This window comes from Molossus molossus, unplaced genomic scaffold (assembly GCF_014108415.1).
Source record: "Molossus molossus isolate mMolMol1 unplaced genomic scaffold, mMolMol1.p scaffold_m16_p_31, whole genome shotgun sequence".
Taxonomy (NCBI): Eukaryota; Metazoa; Chordata; class Mammalia; order Chiroptera; family Molossidae; genus Molossus; species Molossus molossus.
This window is the reverse complement of record NW_023425368.1, coordinates 401073-422883: the sequence shown is the minus strand read 5'-3', so window position 1 is coordinate 422883 and position 21811 is coordinate 401073. Positions and strand designations below refer to the sequence as shown.

At 67.1% G+C, this 21811-nt stretch overlaps 1 protein-coding gene across 2 annotated transcripts; it reads right to left on the bottom strand.

The window, feature by feature from the left end:
• Positions 1 to 1669: 1669 nt before the first annotated feature.
• Positions 1670 to 19531, bottom strand: SLC22A18 (solute carrier family 22 member 18). Of its 2 annotated transcripts, XM_036281133.1 has the most exons (10): positions 19279 to 19531; positions 17032 to 17129; positions 16265 to 16425; positions 15930 to 16062; positions 9638 to 9756; positions 8599 to 8706; positions 7980 to 8080; positions 3839 to 3940; positions 3515 to 3635; positions 1670 to 1857 (listed from the first exon to the last, which is right to left on the bottom strand). In XM_036281133.1, the coding sequence occupies exons 1-10, from the start codon at positions 19414 to 19416 to the stop codon at positions 1670 to 1672; spliced, it is 1269 nt and encodes a 422-aa protein (XP_036137026.1). In that variant the 5' UTR covers positions 19417 to 19531. The 2 variants fall into 2 exon arrangements, with proteins under 2 accessions (XP_036137026.1, XP_036137027.1); XM_036281134.1 differs by lacking the exons at positions 15930 to 16062; positions 16265 to 16425.
• Positions 19532 to 21811: the final 2280 nt, after the last annotated feature.

Genomic DNA, 21811 nt, shown 5'->3' with positions numbered 1-21811 from the left:
GTGGGTGCGGTGATGTTCCTGGGAGCGGTGGGGTCATGAACGGGGGAGCCCCGGTCTGAAGGTCAGGGAAGTGTTTGAATGAATGGATGGGTTGGCACCCTCCTTACCAAGTGGCCTCTCCAGGGGCAGGAAGTGCGTTGGGGTTCAGCCCTGGCCAACTTCCGTTCCTGGCTGTGACCTGGGGCTGGTGGCAGTCACTCACAGAGGGCCCCACTGAGGTCAGTGCACCTCCCCCGACTCCAGTTGCCCCCTCCCACCCCCAGGCCAACTGCTCAGCCAGCCCTCTGGCTGCCTGTGGGCTCCTGACCCACCCCAGGCTGGGCCATGACCATCAAGGCGGCTGTGCCGGGCAGGTGGGGGAGAGGCCTGTGGACCTTCCTGAGGCTGAGGTCTGGGTGGCCCAGGCGGTGGTTGGGGTGGAAAGGCCTGAGGGAGTGGGGTGTAGGGAGGGCTTGGGGGTGTCCCTCCGCCTGGAAGGTGCACCCGCGATGGGCAAGCCAGCGGGCACAGAGAACAGGGCATAGGACACTGACCCCAGCTGACGAGGGGACCTTCATTTCAGGCAGGAAGGATGCTGGGTCGGGGAGGCAGCAGGGAGGAAAGTGAAGGACCGCAATTGGGTCCTACGCTGGTCACTCACCCTGCCCCTGGGGTAGGGGAGCCGCCACAGGCCTCCGAGCTGGGCTCCAGGGTCAGATCCTGGAAGGGCTGTCGCTTTGCAGAGAGGAAACCATTGTCCGCCAGGTATTTTCCCTGTGCCACAGCGGCGGGGCTCCATGGTCCCCCGACCCCAAGATCGGCCCCACCCTGCCCCACCCTGGAGACCTCTCCTGCTCATCTGGGCGAATGGGCAGTCAGGGGTGATTCCTGTCCCCACTGGGGGTCCAAGAGGAGGCGTGTCTGAGGGCCCTTCCAGTTGGAACTGGAAGGCAGGGATTCTGAGTTTTAATAGCTTGTTTTAAAGGCAGCCGGTGGGGGAGGGGTGGCCTTCATGGTCTCGGGGTACTGCACACCCCATCAAGGCAGTTCTCTCTGGACTGGTCATCGGTCACAGCAGCCAGCCGACCTCCTGCACCCCCAGCGCCTTGTCCGCAGAGCCGGGGTCGGAGTGTGGGGTCGGAGTGTGGGGGTGGGGATGGTGCATCCGCTCTCAGGTCTGGTTGCCTGGTCTACCCGCCGGGCTCTCCCCACAGAATGAGGGCTGTTGGCCTCAGCTCTTCCCAAGCCCCGAATTCCTGATCTTAAAAAAGAAAATGCCCTTTCATGGCCAGGAACAACTTTGAGAGTTCCTGAGGGCCTGTGGGGCAGCCTGCTAGCTGGAGGCCTCGGTCAGTGTTGGAGCAGGAGGGGGGCAGAGGGGGCTCCCCGTCTCCTGGAGTGGGAGCAGGGCTGTCTGGGCGCCAGTGGAGGGGACTCTCACGGGATGTGGTGCTGGATTTCAGGGGCAGGGCCCACCTCCCGCCTGGACAAACTTGGGTGATTGTGCCCTCCCTAGAGCCCTGGGGCCCAGCCGCAGGCCCCTCCTCCAGGAAGTCCTCCAGCTTTCCAGGCTCACCCCTCCCGCCAGGCCTCCCGCCAACTAGACGCAGGCCTGAGTGGGAACCTGCAGAAATCAGGCCGGACGAGGTCCTGAGAGAGTTTATTGTCAGTCTGTGTCCAGTGGCCGAGGTCACCGGACTTTGAGCGTCTTCTGGGACATAGGCTGTCGGCAGAGAGCCAAGAGGACGAGGAGGTTGACGGCAAACTGCACGTGGCCGAAGATGGAGACGCCAAAGCTGCGGTACAGGAGGCCGCCCAGGGCGGGCCCCAGGGTGCGGGTCAGCGGCTGCACAGAAGCACAGAGGCCCAGCATGGTCCCTGCGGGTGGGGCGAGTCAGGCCTGGGGTTCCCGCAGCGGCCGCCCCTGCCGCCCACTTCCTGCACACCGCAGGGGCCTGCCCTGTCTCCCAACCCCACTCTGCCCCCGTCCCTCCCCAGAGCCTGCGGTCTGCTCCCCATGGACCACTCAGCCATGAAAGGGCCACACTAGACACTTCCGCCCTGCGCCAGAAAGTTCCCGAGCGCAGGAGGGGCCCCACCTCCCAGGCCACCCGGAGATGGATGGCGCGCAGAGGACAGAAACTGGGCCGTGGGCCTGGCGGTAAGAGGCGAGCCACCAGGTGAGGGCGGGGCCGGGGGAGCAAGGCAGGCCACATCCCCAGGGTCCCCACCAGCCCCCACCACCTCCATAGGAATTGTAGGGGATGTACCCCATAGGGCTGGGAAGGGCTTCAGGGGGCTTATAAAGGGCACCCCACTACCTCTGACCCCACTTCCTAGGTTCACCGAGCTGCCTGCTGGCCGGTTACCCGACCCCACCTGCACCCCCTCTTGCCAGCTGTGCCCAGAAGGGTCATTCGGAGCTGATCTGGGAACGGGAAAGCTTGGCTGGTGGGCTGGGCACCGCCTGGCAAGGCCCCGCCCGGGCTCTGGGCCATGATGAGATTGAAGAGCAGCCTCTCCCGCCGCCCACACGCGCAGACACCGGGGAGCAGTTTACCACCCCCTCTGTGGTCTCGGGTTCCCAGGCTGGCGCTGGGAACCGGCTCCTGGCTCCCAAGCGGAGGGGTGGGGCCTGGGCACAGTGCGGCCAGTCCTGCCCTCATCCTCCGGGCCTGTCCCCTGCCCACTCCTGGCCTCTCCAAACTGCTAGCCCCCCAGGCCCCTGGCCCCCAGGGCCGCAGAAGCACAGGCCCGAGAGGCTTGGAGGCTCCCACGCAGCCCCGGAACACGCCTGGATCATCGGCTGCCCTCGCTCCCGCCACGCCAGGAGGCCTCCGTCAGCCCCCCAGACAAGTGGGGCACCGAGGGTCCGCCAGGCCCCTAACCTTCTAACCCGGCTACTGGGGACGCCTTCACCCCCAAGCAGCCCAGAGGAGCCCCTGAAACTCGACCCACACCATGCCTGGAGCTGTGGGGCCCAGGGACCCCGTGTCCCACCAGGAGGCTGGCTTCCTGGCTTTAACCTCCGTGTGAATTCCCGTGGCCCCAGGGGCGTGCGCTGCTCCGGAGGGACAGGGCTGGCCTCGCCTGGCAGGAAGCCCACCCCCTTTCGGGCCCTCTCTCCCGGTGCCCCCCAATGGCCCCTGAAGGAGCCCTGCAGACACCTCCACACCTCAGCTCAGCTGGGCCCAGCCTGCACTGCCCTCTCCCCCTCCTCTTTCCTGGTGAAATCCTGCCCCTGCTTTAGCGCCAAGTTGGATGCCACCTCCGGGAAGCCCTCTTGTCATCCCCCAGGGCTGGCTGGGCCCGGCTGGGCTGAGTGGTGGCCAGAATCCTCACCTGAGCCCTCTCTCAGCCCCTCACCCCACCCTGCCCACTAAGATCCCAGGTCACCCACCCCACTCAACACCCAGTGGGTCGGCAGACCCTGCCCCGGATCCCGACAGCTGTTCCACCGGGAACCACCGGCAGGCTCCCCGAGAGGCGGGCCGGGTCTCCCAGGCCTGCCCCTCGCCGGCCGGATGCCCCTCACCCGTGTCCGAGGCCGAGACGGCTTTGGTCAGCATGCTGTCGGTGACCACGTTGAGTGCGCACATGCTGAAGACCAGGCCGGGCATCAGGAGGCAGAAGTGGAAGACGGTGGACATCAGCGCCTGGCACGGGGCGGGGCGGGGGCCGTGTGACTGGGGGGCCCCGGGAACCAGGGCAGGAGGGCCCGTCCCTGAGGTCCCCTAAAGGTGGCCCTGGGTGGGGGTAGGGCCCAGGGGCTCAAGGGCAAACTGGGCAGATGCAGAGGGTCAGGCAGCGGGCCAGGAACCCGGCTCGTTGTGGGTGCAGCCCCGGGGGCCGCTCTCACCATGGCCAACCCCACCGCGATGAAGCCCAGCACGCTGGCCCGGAGCAGGGCTGCTTCGGAGAAACGGCGGCTCAGCCGGCCGATGACCAGGCCCTGGATGACCTGCGGGGTAGAGGAGGGTCTGGACTGCAGCGGCCCCACGGCTGGGGGACCCTGCACCCCTCAGCAGTAATGGTTCCAGGGCAGAAGGGTGGGCCCCAAGGTCCCTGAGGAGATGGGGGAGGGGCCGGGTGCCTCACACACACACACATGCATACACACATGCACACGCACACACACATACATCCACACACATGCATGCACACACACATATACATGCACACATGCACACATATGCATATGCACACACGCACACACATGCATGCACGCACGCACATGCACATATATCCATGTGCGCGCACATGCACACAATGCACATACATCCACACACGTGTGCACACACACATGCACATACATCCACAGATGTGCACGGCCAGCCACTCGCAGGTCCAATGTCACACTCAGAACCCATCCCGTCTCTCATTTCAGGCACGATGAACGTTCTAATCCAAGAGGGGCCAGCTCGCTGCTGATGGAGGCGGGGCGGCAGTGGGTTCTGGTGCAAAAACCGTGTCTTTGGGTTTTTTTGTTTGTTTTTTATCCTCACCCGAGGATGTTTTTGCATTTATCTTCAGATAGAGCAGGAGGGAGAGAGGGAGGAAGAGAGAGAGAGACATCAATGTGAGAGAGACACATCGATGGCCGCCTCCCACATGACCCCAACTGGGGGCAGGGATGAACCGAAACTGAGGTACGTGCCCTTGGTCAGAATCGAATCCGGGAATCTTTGGTCCACGGGCCAACGCTCTAACCACTGAGCCAAACCGGCCAGGCCCATCTTTTATTTGAAAATGCGCAGTGTCCTGAGTCCAAGCCTGGGGACCCCTGTGGTCCAGTGAAGGCCCCTCCAGGGTCATGGGGCCCCTGGGTCCCCTGGGTCCCTCTCCCCCGACGATGCTTCCTAGTCCTCTCACACGCTGCACAGATGGGGAGTCGGGGCTCAGAGAAAGGTGGCTGGACTGGCACCTCAGCCCAGTGTCCTGGTGCCCGTGTGCGTCCTCAGTCCAACTGTCCTGACCAGGCCGGGCCCTGTCTCCTGGGGACCATCCCTGTGCTGAAACTGGGCCAGGAGCTCTGAGTCCTCCCCGTGACCGAGGAGGCCACCATCCCAGTTACAACAGGGCAAACCGAGGGCCGAGGGCTGACGTCACGGGCCCAGGGTCCCAGACCTGGCAGGGCGGGGCTCCCACCAGCAGGTGCCTGGTCCTGCGCCTGGTCAGGCGGCGTCCCCACAGGCCGGCAGCACACTGTCCGAGGTCCCTGCTGCCCCGCCTGCCCCTCACACTGCTCTCCCAGCTGTGTCCCAGGAGCTGGCTGAGGGTGAGGAAGGACCCAGGCAGGGACACCCAGCGACATGACTCAGAGGGGCAGGCCCAGCCACTCCCAGGCCAGGGTGAGGCTCCCTATCTGGTCCTCGCACTTCCCCCAGCGGGCAGACAGGAAGTGCCCGGGGCACCTGGGGCTTGGGGGTGGGAAGGCTGGGGGTCAGCACCCTCCTGGGCTGGGGCAGGACTGGGGGTCAGCGCCCACCTGGGCTGGGGGCAGGACTGGGGGTCAGCACCCTCCTGGGCTGGGGGAGGGCTGGGGGTCAGCACCCTCCTGGGCTGGGGGAGGACTGGGGGTCAGCACCCTCCTGGGCTGGGGGTCAGCGCCCACCTGGGCTGGGGGAGGACTGGGGGTCAGCACCCTCCTGGGCTGGGGGTCAGCGCCCACCTGGGCTGGGGGAGGACTGGGGGTCAGCACCCTCCTGGGCTGGGGGTCAGCACCCTCCTGGGCTGGGGGAGGACTGGGGTCAGCACCCTCCTGGGCTGGGGGTCAGCACCCTCCTGGGCTGGGGGTCAGCACCCTCCTGGGCTGGGGGTCAGCACCCTCCTGGGCTGGGGCAGGACTGGGGTCAGCACCCTCCTGGGCTGGGGCAGGACTGGGGTCTGCGCCCTCCTGGGCTGCGTTTCCTGGGACAGCCCAGCCCTGCGGACTGGCACTGGCCACCTCCTCCCTGCCTGCTTGACATGGCAACACTGTTTCGAATCAGAACCATAAAGGTCCTTCTGGAAACACAGCCCCGCTCTTGGACTTGCTCAGTCTCCCTCCTTGTTCGCATCTGGCCTCAGCCTTTCACAGAGGCCAGAACCCCAACATAGCAACTTAGGAGAGCCTGGACTTGTGGACAAACATGCCGCGTCTCACTTTGTCCCAACACTCCACACAGGACTCCTCTCCACGCCCGGGGGGCCTGAGTGGCCCCTCCTGCAGCCCATGTCCTCCAGGTAAAGCCAGGCCTTCTTGGCCCTGCAGACCACCCCCTAACCCGGGGCCTCTCCCCTCAGGCCGGAGTGGGTTTCCACCTGAGGGCCTGCGCACGTGCAGCCCCTCTGTGCCCCGTAGCTAGCAATCTGCGCTGGTAAGGCCTGAAGCAGCCACCTCACCTCACACGGGGCCCCGCTGTCCTCTCTCCAGCTGCTAGTTACCCCAACAGTGGCCGCACCTGGGACATAGATGAGCCAGTGGGGGGCTTCTGCAGGAAGGGCTGCAAGGACCGATGTCTGCAGGCCTACCAGGGGCAGGGGGCTGCCATCCCCTCATGTTAGGCCCACCTGGGCTGCCACTGCCCCCCAGCCCCCAGCCCCAACCTACACAGGGAGTGGGGGCAGGAAATGGCCTGTGACGGGAGCAGCAGGTGTGAGAACAGCTGTGAGGGATCAGATGGGAGGCAGGTTCACCCTGAAGTGGGGCCAGCACTTAGTGGGGGGGGCGGGAAGGTGCCTGAGGGGGGTGGTTTCAGGCTTTTCTCTCTGCAGACAAAACCCAGCCCCCAGCCCCCACCCTGCACCGCAGCCTGGGCCTCGCTGTCCGCACCCCCACCCACCCCCCTGCACTGGACTTCGGGCCTGGGACTCTGGTTCCAGGCTCCTCTGGGGCCTGCTTCTCTGCCACCCCAGGTGTCTTCACCCCCATACAGATGTCTGGGGCAGGCCTGCCCCTGCCCCCAACCAGGCCTGAGGGTCTCTAGGGGTCTGCGGGCTTCACGGGGGCACAGGCTTGGTCTCCAGGGTCCGGGGGTCCAGGCCAGAGCTCAGGCTGACCTGGCCCAGCAGGCTGGGAGCAGCCCTTTAGAAGGAGGCCCAGGGGCAGCTCTGGAGGGGTATTATTATTGTTGTTTTCTGTTTACGTCTCTGGCCCCACCTGCAGAGTGGAGGCCTGCTCGGCCCCGGGGTGGGGGCCAGGTCCCCCCAGGAGAGGCTATTCTCACACCAGGGGCTCCACCAATCCGGGCGGAGCTGGGGAGCAGATGGCTGGCAGGTGGCGGGAATGCCACAGGCTTCCGGGGCGGTCAAGAGCCCCTCCCCCGCTCCAGCAGGTCCCAGAATAGCCCCTCCCCCGCTCCGGCTGTTGGGCAGCGTCCTGGGCGGCAGTATGTCGCCACCTGTCCCTACCACCCCGGGTCGGAGGAGCCAAGGGCCACTGAACTTGAGGAGGGCTTGTCCCAGGCCTGCAGCTGGGGCCCGGGGGCTGGCAGACAGGACCCCCAAGCTGGCTCTGGGGCAGTGTGTGAGCTGAGCGTCCAGGGACCTCAGCCAGGGCAGGGCTTGGAGGGGCTCCCGAGGTGCCCGGTGCTGCACCTTGTGCCTGCTTCTCCGCATCAGCTCGCCTAGTCACCCGGCCCCAGGGACAGACACGGAGACGTGGACGCGGAGACACAGGGAACGCCCGTCACACGGCTGGTCTGCGGCACACAGGCCGGCTCTGGGTCTGCGCCCCCCACCGCCCATCTGCCACCGGGCGCTCCGAGGCACTCGGTGGACCAGGCACCCCGACACGCTGCGGGATGGGAGGCTAAGGGCGCCCAGCCTCCCCGGGATGAGTCCCCACTGCCCTCTCGGGCCCCCTGCAGACGGTGGGTTGAGGGGCCTAGGAACAGCCCTGGGGAGCCCTTTGGAGGTGGAGAGGGCTCGGGGGAGCAGGAGCAGAGGGTCAGAGTGCAGAGGGAAACCGAGTCACGCCCAGAGACCCTGGCCCGCCCCGGTGCCCAGCACGCACTCACCATCAGGAGAGCCCCGGAGAAGGACATGAGGTAGCCGGCGTGGGTGGCGTCCAGCTGGAAGAAGTCCATGCAGATGATGGAGAACATGATCATGAAGAGCCCTAGGTGGGGGGCAGGGCTGTGAGGTCCCAGGGCCCTGACCACAGCGCCAGGTTCGGGGAGGAGCATGACACCCGCAGACCAGGGCCCAGGCACAGGACATGCCGCCCCTCGGGGCAGCTGGGACAGTGAGCAGGAAGGGACTGGACACGACCCCTCCGACAGGTGGGCATCTGATGAGGGCAGCTGGGCGACAGGAGTCCCAGGGCTGACAGTGTGGGAGGATTTGACCCCAGACCCCCCGTGGCCCTTTTATGGAAATCGATGATGTGGCCGCGGTCCCTGTGCGCCAAAGAGCTGGCCGGGCAGGGACACCGGCTGGGCTGCCAGCCCGCCCCGGGGCCCCCGCATGGTTGTGCCAGGGCAGGGGACTCTCAGGGAAGCTTGCTGACTGTGCGGCCCCCAGCCCCCTCATGAGAGGACCAGGTGGCGGCCAGGGGTGGGCACCTTCAGACTTCAGTCTCGGCCTCTCAGATTGTCCCGAGGGGCTGGGAAGTCACAGGCGCGGCCTGGGACTCACCTGAGGGGAAGCCGGAGATCACCTTGACCAGGAACACGGGCAGCACCCCGGGCTGCAGCAGCAGGCGGTAGATGGCCCTCAGGTCAAACACGCCGGCCTGGGGGGCACCTGGGACGCCCGGAGAGGCCGGTCAGGCCCTCACCCGGCCCAGCCTGAGTTCAGGCCCTCAGCCCGGCCCAGGCCTGCAGGCGGCACAGCTCCCCAGGCCCCCAGGTGAGGGTGGCCCCTCTCCCGCACCGGCCTCCCGCACCTGTCCCGGCCCCAGGTCTCCGCAGCTCCTCCCCCCGACGGCTTTGCCGCCTGCTCCGGGGAACAGGCAGATAACACCCCAGCCCCTCAGCACCAGCCCCCTGCCGGGCACCGGGCAGCTCATCCCATTCCCAGGACTGGGCCGTCCGTCCCCACTGGCCCCGGGGACCCCAGACTTCCGAGAGGTGCTCAGAAAGCACAGTGCCCTGGGGCAGCGTTGCCCAGGCCGGGGCGAGAGCTGGACAATCCAGTGGCTGCTGCTGGGAGTAGGCCCCTCGGTGCCCAGTGCCCACCACACCCTGCCCAGGGCCCCTGACCCAGGCTGGCTCCCAGGTAGATCTCTGTCCCAGAAGGTGCTCTCGGTCACTGGGCAGAGGCACGCAGGGGCGGGGCTGGGCTGTCACCTCGGCACCCACCCTGAGCTGTGCTCCGGAGGCCAGCCCCCCGCAGCACCCCGCTGTCCTGGGCCTCAGGGCTCACCCCCACCCCGTGCTCACTTCAGGGCCTCCCCAGACTTCCCTGGCGTCCCCCCATCACACTTCCACTGCCCCGGACCTCACGCAGCCTCCAGGCTCCCTGAGCACACCCAGCGTGGCCCCTGTAGTGTCAGCACCCGGAGGGGCTCAAGGAAGGAAGGAAGGGGGTGTCAGTGGCCCCCACGTGCCTCTGCCGGCTCTCACCAGAGGGAGGGCACGGGAGGAGGCCGAGCTGTGGCCCTGGGTGCTGGGTGCTGGGGCCTGAGCCTGCCCCCCTGGCCGAGCAGCGGAGCCAAGTGTCTGGAGGGACCCACCTGGCGAGGCAGCCTGGGCGTGGGCGCTGGCCCCTTTGGTGCTGGCAGGGACGCAGGCGAAGCTGAGGATGGCTCCAAGGAGGTTGGCCGCAAGAGCCACGAGGGCTGGACACTGAATCCTGGGGGCGACAGTCGTGGTCACACAGGGCTCAGGCCCCGGGTACGGGTACCAGCGGCAGTGTCCCCCCCACCGCACCTTTATTCAGACTTGGGCCTCGACACTGGGCTGCAGCCTTCAGGGTTCCAAGCGCAGTGGCCCAGGTGGCCTCCAAGGACGGCCAGTGGCCGGGGCAGGATGGGGAGCTGCGACGGGCACAGCAAACGGCCCCGCCCCGGCCAGGGGTGCTAGAGACCTGGGGACCTGCGCCTTAGCTGCAGGCCGCCTTCTGGGCAACGAGAACCAACCAGAGGAGCTCCCCGGACGCCTGCTGGCAATGGCCCCACCCATTTTACAGAGGGGGAAACTGAGGCTGGCCCAGGTCCTCAGTCCTTCTCCCTCTGGCGGGGCTGGAGGGGTCTCCTGGGTGGGGAGGCGCAGCTGAGAATGCGACCATTCCCCTTGGTGACTGGGCTGAAGGGGACACACCAGGCCGCAGGGCACCGGCAAGGGGCGGCGGCGAGATGGGGGCCCTAGCTGCCCAGTGGGCAGGGGTCTGGGTTTGAATCTCAGCTCCACCCGCATGGACCCCAGTGTGGCGTCGTCTGTGCCACCGGGATAGGCCTGCACTTGGCGGGCTCAGGAGTCTCCTTCCCATCCCCCTTCCTGGGGCACAAGGTCCGCTGGATCTCGGGACGGGGCTGGCCCTGAAGAACCCGGGACACCACCCTCTGGCCGACTTCCACCTGCCTACACCCCGGCCAAGGCTGTGACCCAGACTTTCCTCCACTTTCACTTCTAAGGGAGTGTCCCCCCAACGTGAGTCATCGCTCCGGAACGGCCCTTGACCCCACCGGCAGGAAGGCGCGGGCAGGCTGTTACCTGGGACGGGCCCAGCGGGCCGGTGGGTCAACCTGCCCCCGTCCCCTCCCGAGGGCTGGCCCAGCCCCTGGGGGATGAGGAGGGACAAGAACTTCTCAGTGAGCCGGGCTGCTTTGCCCTCCGCGCCTGCGCACAGGGGCATTGCCCCTCGTGGCAGCAGAGAAAACTCCTACACATCCCAAGGGCCCTTCTCTGCGAGCCCGGCCTTCCTCCGCAGGGGCGCCCTGGCCTCTGACAAGGGCTCGCTCCATTCGATAGCCAGGAGCTGTCCCCCGAAAGCAGGTGGGCCTGGGCAGGACCCTGTGCCGAGACCCTAGTGGACATTAGACCGTGGAACAAAGGTGTGAGCCATTCACATGGAACCCCGAAATCTGTCCTGGTCAGGGCCTCGGGGCACAGGCCCAAGTGGGAGGTCAGTGTCCTGGGAGGAGCCCTCTGCACCTCCAAACACAGCCCACCCTGAGCTGCCCGGGGCCCTCCACGGAGCTCAGAGGGGGCTTCCACACCCCTCCCCACCCCCGCCGTGCGAGTGTGCAGATGCACACACACGCACACACAGAGCTCCCGGGAAACCACAGGCGGGAAGGGCTGTTCCACGCAGGACCAGAGAAGTCGGTGGGGACCAGCCCCTTGGCCACCCCTCGTTTCTCGGCTGGGACCTGCCTGGCTCACACAGGGGTGGAATTGGCACTTGTCCAGCCTGCATGAGCCTCTGCTGACCCTCCCCTCCCCCACGGGCCTGTCTCTGTTCTCCCACCCACAACGCCCACTGTCCACGAAGCTGGTGATCCAGGCTTTCCGACTGCCAGGGTCCCAGACAAACAGGCCTGTCCGTGGACTGGCGGCTTGGGGCTGGCAGGCGGGAGGGTCAGAGGGCGCTGGGCCCCAGAGTGGCCCCGTGCAGCCCCCTCCTCTGGCGGCAGGGACTGGCCTGTGACGCGAGCAGGGACACCCGGGCGGGGTGGCTGGCCCCAGAGAAAAAGGCTCTTTCTTCAAGACTCTGGCCTCGGAGGGCCTGACGTCACGGCCCGGGCTGGAGGGACAAACCCTGCTTTCTCTGCCAGATGCCCCGGAAATGTGGGGGAGCAGAGGCAGCCACTTAGCCGGCTATTTTGGGAGGCTGGTGACAGGCGAGGGGTGGTGGCTGGGAGCCAGGCCACTTCTCCTGGGGTCTGGACTCCGCCTTGGGTGGTGGCCTTGACTAAAGGGGCGCAGGGACCCTGCGGGCCCTGGGAGGGAGTCGGGGTTGCCCTCCCTCCTCAGAGCTCTGGCTCCCCCAGGACAAGAGGCCGAGGAGTAGCGAGGAAGGAGGGACCAGCCGGAAGAGGCAGCCTGGCCCAGGCAGCTGGGGCCTTCCAGCCTGTCCATCGCCGGGGCCTCCCGTTCTGGGGACCTGCGTGGTGCAGGCTCACCCCGGATGGCGCTCTGGGGCTCCCTGGACCCTTCGCACACACGGAGCGCCGCTCACGAGGGCAGGCCCCACTTCCTGGGTCTTCGTCCACCCCCTCTTTGATTTGGGGGCGAAAGGCCAGACAAGAGGCTGGACGGACGACCGCATGGACGCCAGGAAAGGGCCGTGCTTCTGCCCTTCTCTGCGGCTCCCTCGATGGGGGACCTCCTTCCCTCGGATTCAGAGGAGGGCCACCCTCCCGCGTCATCGCCAGTGCTGTGCCGCCACCAGAGGCTGGGGCTGTCCTGGGGTGCTCCTCTGAGCCTATCTCAGGGCGGGGTCTGCCCACACGACAGGGTCCACAGGGCGGGGGCCTGGCCGTCTGCCCGCCCAGCGTGGACCTCCCTGCCAGGCTCTGTCCAGCTCCCGGTGACATTCGTTACGAAGCTGGAGCCTCCCTCGCCACCTGCTCCAAGGCTCTGAGAGGTGACGGGATGTGGCCAGGGACCCCGGCCTGGCTGCAGGTGGGGCCTCCCAGGCCGTGCACCCCTCTCCTGTCCGACCTGGAGGCTGGGCCGGGGTCCTCTGGGACCCAGCTTCATGGGACACATGACGAGAGGCTATTGAGTGCCGCTGGATGTTCAGAGGGGGCTTGGCGGAGGTCACCTTGCCCGCCAAGGTGACACATCCCAGAACAAGGAGGCTAGTGGGTGGAATCAAGTTCTTGTGGGGCCCACCTGACTCAACCTCCCTCTGGCGTCCAGGCCCAGAAGAAGGCCCGGAAACCATGCCCAGCCTAGCTCTCGGCAGCCTCGGGTGTCCGGGCACCTGACCCCTCCACCAGACCTCACAGGTCCCCAGGCAGACCCCGGCTCCTTCCAGCCCTGGGGCTTTGCACACTTTCCCTCTGCCTGGACGGCTGTGACCTCGGCCCCTCCCACGCCGAGCTTCCCAGTGCCTGGAACCCCAGGTGTCTGCAGGGCCTGTGCACCCGGGGGCGGGGCCAGGCTGCACGGCCTCAGTGAGCCACCTGCGCCCCAGCTGGGGCAGGCGGCCTGGCTGACAGGTGAGTCACTCCTGTCCCAGGGACGCTCAGCACCACCCCGCAGCCTACTCATTAACTGCAGGGGAAGCTGGTGTGTTACGGGAGGAAACCTTCTATCAGCCTGATAAGATTTCCCAGGCCTTCGCCCAGACCAAGGCCAGGATCACAGCTTCCTCCGGAGGCCGGTGCTCGGGCCTCCTGATATGTGCAGTGGACACCTGCCGAGTCCCTGATGGCCCACAGGGCACAGCTGGTGCTGGGGGTCAGAGCCGGGCACTCGCCAGCCAGTTAGTGCCCAGAAGGGCCGGCCACTGCCAGGCCCAGCTCTGCCTGACCTCTAGGGTGGTCTGGCTGGACGGTCGCCTGCCCAGTGCTATGTCCCCGCCTGTACAGTGGCCACCTGGTGGGTTTCTGTCTGCATCCTGACCACTTCCGGGGCACAGCGCCCATGACTTGCTGTGGAGCTCGGCTGGCCTGGAGGTGAGGGGGTCCCCTCCACCCTGACAGTGGGGACCTGGGGACACCCCCACCTCTGCTTACTTTGAGCTTAAGGCCCTGACATGAGCAGCTCAGCCTTCCTTGGGTCTAACTGGGCTCTCCTCTAGCTCAAGGCCCAGGGGAGAGCACCCTTGACCCTGCCAGGCCGAGAGCTGGCACCGAGACCCCTGAAGTCCAGGGCCTGCCCGCTTGCCCAGAGCTGGAGGGAGGACGGAGGCTGAGGGGGGTGCCCTGAGGAGGAACGGGCGCAGCTCCACAGTTCTCAGGGGGCAGGGAGGCCAGCCAAAGATCCCCGACGCCAAGTCCAACCATCAGGCCCGGGGTCTCCCTGAGTCCACCACTAGCAGCATCTGAACCCCGGAACATGCCCCCCCCCAGGGGCCCAACTCCAGTGGGCCCGGCAGGCTGGCGCCGCCCAGCCCCGAGGCACACGACCTTCCTGGGGGAGGGTGGGACAGAGGCTTCTCCGGGCTGTGAGGCGCTGGGCCGCTGGGCCTGCACGGGTCACAGAGCTGTTCCCTGCCCCCCAGGCCTGAGCTCCAGGCCGAGCCCAAACCAGTCACACCAGCACCTGCTGCCCAGCACAGCCTGGCTGCCAAGGCCACCTCCTCGCCCCGCCTGCTCCGCTGCGGAGGTGGGGTTCGGCTGGGCCTTTCTGGATGGGGGGGGCAGGGAGGCAGGACAGGACATGGGGTGCCAGCCTTTGCCACGGGGCATCAGGGTCCTGGAGCCAACTCTCCTGGGCCCTGGGCAAGGACCAGGAGCTTCATGGGGGGGGACCCCACCCTCTCCGGGGCCTCCGTTTTCCCATCCATCAAAGGAAATTCCAAGGATATAAAGTGCCTTAGATCTTGGGATGAAAGAGGGAAGCTAATGGAACGTTCTGGAAGGCAGGGCAGGGAGCTGTGAGGAGGGAGAGAGAAGCGGTACCCCCTGGGTCAGCGGCTGGGCTGGAGAAAAAGGCAGGTGCTCTGGGAGGGAGTGGGGGCAGGGCTGGCGAGGGGGGGGCGGAGGAGCCACTTCACAGGTGACACTACCTGGCGGGGTGAGGAGCAGGTGCTTGGGGTGGGGGCTCCCCCTGTCCTGCCTCTCCCACCCCTGCGTCCTCGCCCTCCTCACCCGGGAGCCCCTTCACCCGCAGCGCCTGCCCCTCATTCTTCTCTCCCTGGGGAGACAGGCCCTCTTTCCCTGGACCCCGAAGGTTCCAGAGTCAGGTCCCGCCTCCACCTCGCACACAGCAGGCCACTCGTCACTCCCGGGAGTCCCTGCTCACTCCGGCCTCTAGGCCTGGAGGGTCCGCCACTCCCTGACCCCTGGGCTTCCAGAGTGTTCTCACGGTGCCTCCTGCCTGACACCCTCCCTCTCCCCTCCACCACCTGTGATCCATGCAAACCAGCTCCCAGGGCTTGGAACCCACCCAGGAAAGTGCAGCACTGTCCTTCCCGGCTCAGCCTCCCTCATCTGGTTCCTTCTAGCCCTGAGGGCACCCGCCTGAGCCTGCTGGGACTGAGCGCCTCCTGGCGCCCCAGGCTGCTCGGTCTCAGCCCGGCCCACAGCTCCCCCAGGGCCAGCCGGAATCGGGCACAGCCTTGAGCTCACACATGCATCCCAGCCCTTAGCAACACCAAGCCGGAACCTGCCCTCTGCCCCTCTCCCCCCACAGCACCCCGGGCCTGCAGGGCCGGCACAGAAGCCTCCCAGCCTCCCGGCTGGTCTCCCTGCACTGGCCCAGCCCCCACAGTCTCGGCACAGCCGGGTTACACCGGCCTGCTCATGCCCGTCCAGGCCCTGGCACAGCCGGCTCTGCGCAGCCCACCACAGGGCCAGGAGCCTGCTGCCTGGGGCTCTGGGGCCTGGGAAGACCTTGGACCTCTGTGTGCAAGTCTGGCGTGTGCGTGTGTGTGTGTGTGTGTGTGTGTGTGTGGAGGGCGACAGAGGCTTTATCTCACACAGTTATTAAACCCCTCAGTTAAGCTGCCCTCACCCCCTCTAGAGGCTGGGGGCCAGTGTTCCCATCGCCGGGCCCGGGTGCAGGCGGCTGATCCCAGGACGTTGCCCCCGGGCCTGCCGTCGGGTTTCCTAACATCCGACCGGCTGGGCGGGTCTCCCAGGCTGGGAGCGCCCAGAAGCCAGCGGCTGCGAGCACGCGCGCCTGCACCCAGGGGAGCTGCAGCTCGGGGCGATGGCGCCCCCTGTCGGCCACGTCCTGCCCTGCCGGCCTCCCCCGCCGGGTAGGTTCCGGCAAGTCGTCCTCCGCCGACCCAGCCTGCTTAGCGTGCAGCTGGGGAAGCCCAGGACCGCAGCGCGGCGGCGGCGCGGAGCCGACCCAGCCCGGGCCAGCCTGACCCGCACTGCCCCCCCTCGCCCGCCCGCCACTCACCCGCACGTGTCGCTCAGGGTCCCGCCGAGCACGGAGCCAAGGATGATGCCGACGCCGAAGCAGAGGCCGAGCCGGCCCAGGGCCGCGGGCCGCTCCTCGGGCGCAGTCAGGTCCACGATGACCATCTGGGCGGCTGCGGGCGAAGCAGGGGCTGAGTGGCGGGTCAGGCCAGGCCCCAACCACCCTTTGCACCCCGACCTGCGCCCCCACAGGCTACACCCCTACCACTGTTCCCTCTGAGCTGTCCCACGCCCCCCGTCGCCCCTCCACCCCGTCTTGCTCTGGGTCCAGACCAACACCTTGGGGTGAGCTGCCCCTCGCCCGCCCGGCTGTACCTGGCAGCATGTGCATGAGCGGGGCCGGCAGGCGCGAGGCGAACAGCAGGGCGGCGCCGGGCAGGGCCGGGCTGCAGGCGGCCGCCAGGAGCAGGTAGAGCGCGCAGGAGCCCAGGAAGGACACGGCGAACGCGGCCCGCGCCCCGTGCTGGTCTGCGAACCTGCCCCCCGCACCGAGACCCTCAGGGATGGCGGCAGGGCCCACGCCCACCCCTGGGACTGCGCGCTCCCGCAGGGCTGATCAGGGAGACCCTGTCCTGCTGCGGGGCCTCCATCCTGTCAGGGCCTCAGTTTCCCCAACCCTCCAGCGGGGCAGCGGCTGTGACCTCGGGTGTCTGACCCAGCCGGCATGCCCGCTCCTTCCGAGGGGGGCAGGGATGTGCATGTCAGTGTCCAGGCTGGGTGGGGCTCCCTCCGTGCTGGGCAGCGCCCGGGGCTCTGCAGGACCTGCTCCGTCTGGATCACTGCGTCCCAGGGTTACTCTAAGATCCCACTCCTGCCACTGCAGAGTTCGCGGGAGGAGGCGGCTTGAGGGGGCTGAGGGTCCTCGTCCCCAGAAGCGCCTTTTCCAGAAAAGTTGCTGGTGGGGCCCCCAGCTCAGTGGGGCTGGGCGTTAACAGCTTGAGAGTCTCACCATGAAACCCTCTCTCACAAGCCGGGATTGGTGGGAGTCATGGGCGGGGACACCCGGCCTGGAAGGGGCTAAAGCTGTCCGGTGCCTCAGTGTGCCCTCTGCGAACAGGGGGCGCTCGGGGGACCCACAGTACCTGCCGAACACGGGCCCGCCCAGCAGCTGGAGGACGCCAAAGGTGGTCTGCAGGTAGCCGAAGGCGGCCGAGTCCAGGCCCAGCCTCCGGGACAGGTACTGAAACAGGAGTGGCCCATGGGCAGGGTCTGGGAAGGACCCCAGGATCTGGAAGCCGGGGTCCCTGGTGGTCAGGGTGGGAGGGAACCGTGGGTCTGTCTCTGACGGCTCATCACTGCCCCAGAGGGGACTCAGGTGCTCACCTAGAAGGGGGGCCTGTGGGGGCCGCTGGGTCCAGGGTCCAGGCAGGGCTGTGTGAAGGCAGCTGCCGGCCCCCCTTCCCCTCTGTGGGGTGCACCTCGCAGGGGTGAGGGGAGCACCCTACCCACACCCTTTGGCTCCGCTTACTCAGAGCGGTGTGGTGAAGACTGTAGTATCTCCAGGCCAGCAGGGACTGTCCCAAAGTGCCCTGATGGCCTCCAGGAGCTGGCCCATTTCCCAGCAGGCCCTGGGCCTGCTCGGTGGGTCTCCAGCCCTCCTGCAGGGGGCCCAGCTGGGGAGCAAAATGCAGGGAAGTGGCAGAGGTGGGGACCCCGGTCTCCTTGCCATGAGTAGTCCTGCAGCAGCCCCTTACCCTGCACCCCTCCCTCCAATGACCCCACTTATACTGGGCTGAATTGTGTCCCCCCAGAAGGTATGTTGAAGTCCCAATGCCCAGCACTCAGAAGGTGACCCCAATGGGAGTGGAGTCTTTCCGGGGGTAATCATGTTACAGCGAGGTCACGAGGGTGGACCGGAGTCCCACGTAAAGGGGCATTTGGACACACGGAGCAGAGACCGGAGCAGGCCGGCCACAGCCGGGGACTGTCTGTTGCCACCAGACCTCTAGGCTTCAAAGGGAGGTGCAACACCTGGATTTGGACTTCTGGCCCCCAGAACCGGGAGACAGGACTGACCCTCTGGGCCCCAGGAAGTGAGCACCGCCCCCCAGCCCGCCCTGCGCTGTCCTGGAGCTCCAGCCGGGACCCCACTGCGTCCTTCTGTCTCCTGTGCGCTCTGCCCCGGCCCAGGGCCGCGTCCTCCTGGGCCACGGCAGTCTGTCTCCTCCCTGTCTGCTCCTCCGCTAACCTGGGCCGCTGGACCGGCCGTCTGTCTGTCTGCACAGCACTTGGACAGTGGTCACACATGGCCCTAGTGAGTCCATTCTCTGTCCTGAATCCCTCTGCAGCCACCTCCTCCCCCAGCTTGTCTCAGCCTCTGGCCTCCTGAGGGCAGGCTCTGCGGGAGCTCCCAGAGCCCCTTCTCCCCTGTTAGAGGATGACCCCTGACCCCTGCTCTCTCTTCACCCCCCCCTTGTTCCCTTGGCTACCAAACCCCTCGGAAGCGCTGCCTAGTCTCTCCGCTCCCTCCCCTTCCCTCTCTCAGTCCACTTCCACCCCAGGTCTCCCTGCCCCTTCCCAGAGGTCACCCCGCCCCCACCACCCAGACCAGCCTCCCTGCTCCTCCCTCCTCTCCATCCCATCTGCTCTGCATCCTCCCGCCTTTCCCTGCAAACCTGACGTCTACTTCGACTCACCGGGAGCCCAGCCCCCTGGGAAAACCGTGTCCCACAGGGCGCTGGGCTCAGCAGCGGTGCACAGCGACCTGTCCCCGCACCTCTCTCCCCTCAGCGTCGTCCCCTCTGGTCTCCCTCCAAGATGGGTGTCACTGCTGACACCTCCTCCCTTCCAAGGGTGCAGGTCCAGATCCCCCGCATCATCCTGACCTCCCTCTTTCTCGGACACCCCTGTCCAATCCGTCAGCCACTCCTGAAGTTCAGCCTTAACCACAGACCCCGACTCCAGCAACTCTCTGGTCCTCCGCTGCCGCTGTCACCACCCTCCTGGGGCCGGGGATGGAGGGGTGCGGCTGTGGGTGCCCGGCGGGGGTCTGGAGGCCCCCCTACAGGAGCCTGAGCAGAGGCCTGTGCAGCTGGAAGTGATGAGCAGGTGCGTGTGGGGGAGGAGGGGCGGGGACCGAGAGGGCAAAAGCCCCAAGTGGGGCAGGAGGAACACACAGTTGAGGGCTGGAGGGCGGGTGGCTCCCTGCAGCCCCTCCCTAGGGCTGGCTGGGCCAGCAGACATGCTGGTGGGTGTCAGGAGGCACAGTCCCTGGGTTCCCCCAGCGAGGGGCCTGGGTGGCATCAGGTTCCCACCCTGGCCCCTGCTGTGGCACAGATGGGTGATGAGGGACCATAGGGCAAGCTGGCTCCCTGGGGAGGGGTGCTCACCGGCAGGACAGAAAACTGCATGAAGAGGCTGGTCAGGTCCAGCGTGGTCAGTAGGTAGGTGAGTAGGAGGACCCACGGCCGGCCCAGGGCACGCATTCCAGCAGGGCCCTGGCTCCGGGGGGCTCCTGCTCCCAGCATCCTGGGCAGGTGCTGCCAGGGGCCTTGCAGGGATCCACGTAGGAGGCTGGCAGATCTGGAGGGGGCAAACGTCCTGCCGTACTGGTGAGGTGCTGAGACGCTGGGCAGGAGGCAGTTGGTGCTGGGCCTGCAAGGAGGACACAGCTGCAGGACCCCACCTGGGCTCTCCAGCACCTGCGGGCCACCTTGGGCCAGCCTTGCCCTTGGAGAACCTGGCAGGTGGCCCTCTCCCCCACTACTGACAGGCCCGGTGCCTGGGCACACAGCCCCCTGGAACTGGAGGCAGGTGCCCTCCTCCCAGCATGAGCCAGGCTCAGTGCCCCATTCCTTACACAGAGAGGCACCAGTACCCCGTTCCCACAGTGCACCCCACCACTATGGAGCAGCTAGCAGAAGGGGGCCCCTCAGGCCCACAGTGCACCCCACCACTATGGAGCAGCTAGCAGAAGGGGGGCCCCTCAGGCCCACAGCATACCCCACCACTATGGAGCAGTTAGCAGAAGGGGGCCCCTTAGGCCCACCGTGTACCCCACCACTATGGAGCAGCTAGCAGAAGGGGGGCCCCTCAGGCCCACAGCATACCCCACCACTATGGAGCAGCTAGCAGAAGGGGGGCCCCTCAGGCCCACAGCATACCCCACCACTATGGAGCAGCTAGCAGAAGGGGGCCCCTCAGGCCCACAGCATACCCCACCACTATGGAGCAGCTAGCAGAAGGGGGGCCCCTCAGGCCCACAGCATACCCCACCACTATGGAGCAGCTAGCAGAAGGGGGGCCCCTCAGGCCCACAGCATACCCCACCACTATGGAGCAGCTAGCAGAAGGGGGCCCCTCAGGCCCACAGTGCACCCCATGGAGCAGCTAGCAGAAGGGGGCCCCTCAGGCCCACCGTGCACCCCATGGAGCAGCTAGCAGAAGGGGGGCCCCTCAGGCCCACAGTGCACCCCATGGAGCAGCTAGCAGAAGGGGGGCCCTCAGGCCCACCGTGTACCCCACCACTATGGAGCAGCTAGCAGAAGGGGCGCTCCTCAGGCCCACAGTGCACCCCATGGAGCAGCTAGCAGAAGGGGGGCCCCTCAGGCCCACAGTGCACCCCATGGAGCAGCTAGCAGAAGGGGCGCTCCTCAGGCCCACAGTGCACCCCATGGAGCAGCTAGCAGAAGGGGGGCCCCTCAGGCCCACAGTGCACCCCGTGGAGCAGCTAGCAGGAGGGGGGCCCCTCAGGCCCACAGTGCACCCCGTGGAGCAGCTAGCAGAAGGGGGGCCTTCAGGCCCACAGTGCACCCCATGGAGCAGCTAGCAGAAGGGGGCCCCTCAGGCCCACAGTGCACCCCATGGAGCAGCTAGCAGAAGGGGGCCCCTCAGGCCCACCGTGCACCCCATGGAGCAGCTAGCAGGAGGGGGCCCCTCAGGCCCACAGTGCACCCCATGGAGCAGCTAGCAGAAGGGGGCCCCTCAGGCCCACAGTGCACCCCATGGAGCAGCTAGCAGAAGGGGGCCCCTCAGGCCCACCGTGCACCCCATGGAGCAGCTAGCAGAAGGGGGCCCCTCAGGCCCACAGTGCACCCCATGGAGCAGCTAGCTGCGAGTGGAAGGATGATTTTCCTGGCTCCTCCAGACAGTTGGACCCTGGAATGGCCTTCAGAGCCCATGTCCCAGAGGTGGGGTGGGAAGTGGTGGTGACAGCAAAGAGGGGACCTGTTTCACCCAGCTGCCCCCACGTCAGGGTGCAGGGAGTTTGGAGGGCAGGGCAGAGACTGAGCAGCAGGTCAGGGGCACCTAGCTGGGCAGCGGTTGATGCCTCAGGGGTTCGGCCAGGGACTGCCCTTGCCCCAGTGACTGGGTACCTTCTTTGGCAGCGCTCAGCCTGGGCACCAGTCTGGTGGGGTGAGCCCTCCTGGGTGAATTCGAACCTGGCTCATCCGGGGCTAGGCTCAGGGTCCCACCCTCTCGGGTGACCTGAGATTCTGGCCCTTCAAGAGGGACCTGGGACACCCACCTTCTCTGGGACACCCTGTCCCCTCTCGTGACCCCGCCCCTCCCTTGACCCCTCCCCTCCCCTGGCCCCGCCCCCCAGCCTCCTCGCTCTCATTGGCCGAGCCCCACACGCCTCAGCCCCCGCCTCTGCGCTGCCTCCTCCCTCCGGGCCTGACTTGGCCCTACGGGCCCGCGCTCCCCTTTCTCCCAGGGCCTGGGAGGCGGGAACTCTGCTCTCTCCAGCAGCGCTGGGGGTCCAGTCCGGCCCCGGGGTGGGCAGGGGGAGGGGCGAGGGCCGGGCCGGGAAGAAGGAGGGGAGGGAAGGGCACAGACACCCAGAGAAGGGCCAGGGAGCCCAGTATTTCTGGGAACCTCCCCCCACAAACCAGGAGTAACAGGGATGTTGGCTGTCACACT

Bases quoted from the DNA above. Each gene is read 5' to 3' on its own strand.
- SLC22A18 (XM_036281133.1), bottom strand. From the start codon at position 19,416: ATGCTGGGAGCAGGAGCCCCCCGGAGCCAGGGCCCTGCTGGAATGCGT. The intron at 16,426-17,031 runs GTACTGTGGGTC...TGCGGGGGGCAG, and splicing joins GGCGGGCCCGTGTTCGGCAG to GTTCGCAGACCAGCACGGGG. The intron at 8,707-9,637 runs GTGGGTCCCTCC...CGGGCGTCCCAG, and splicing joins CGCCCAGGCTGCCTCGCCAG to GTGCCCCCCAGGCCGGCGTG.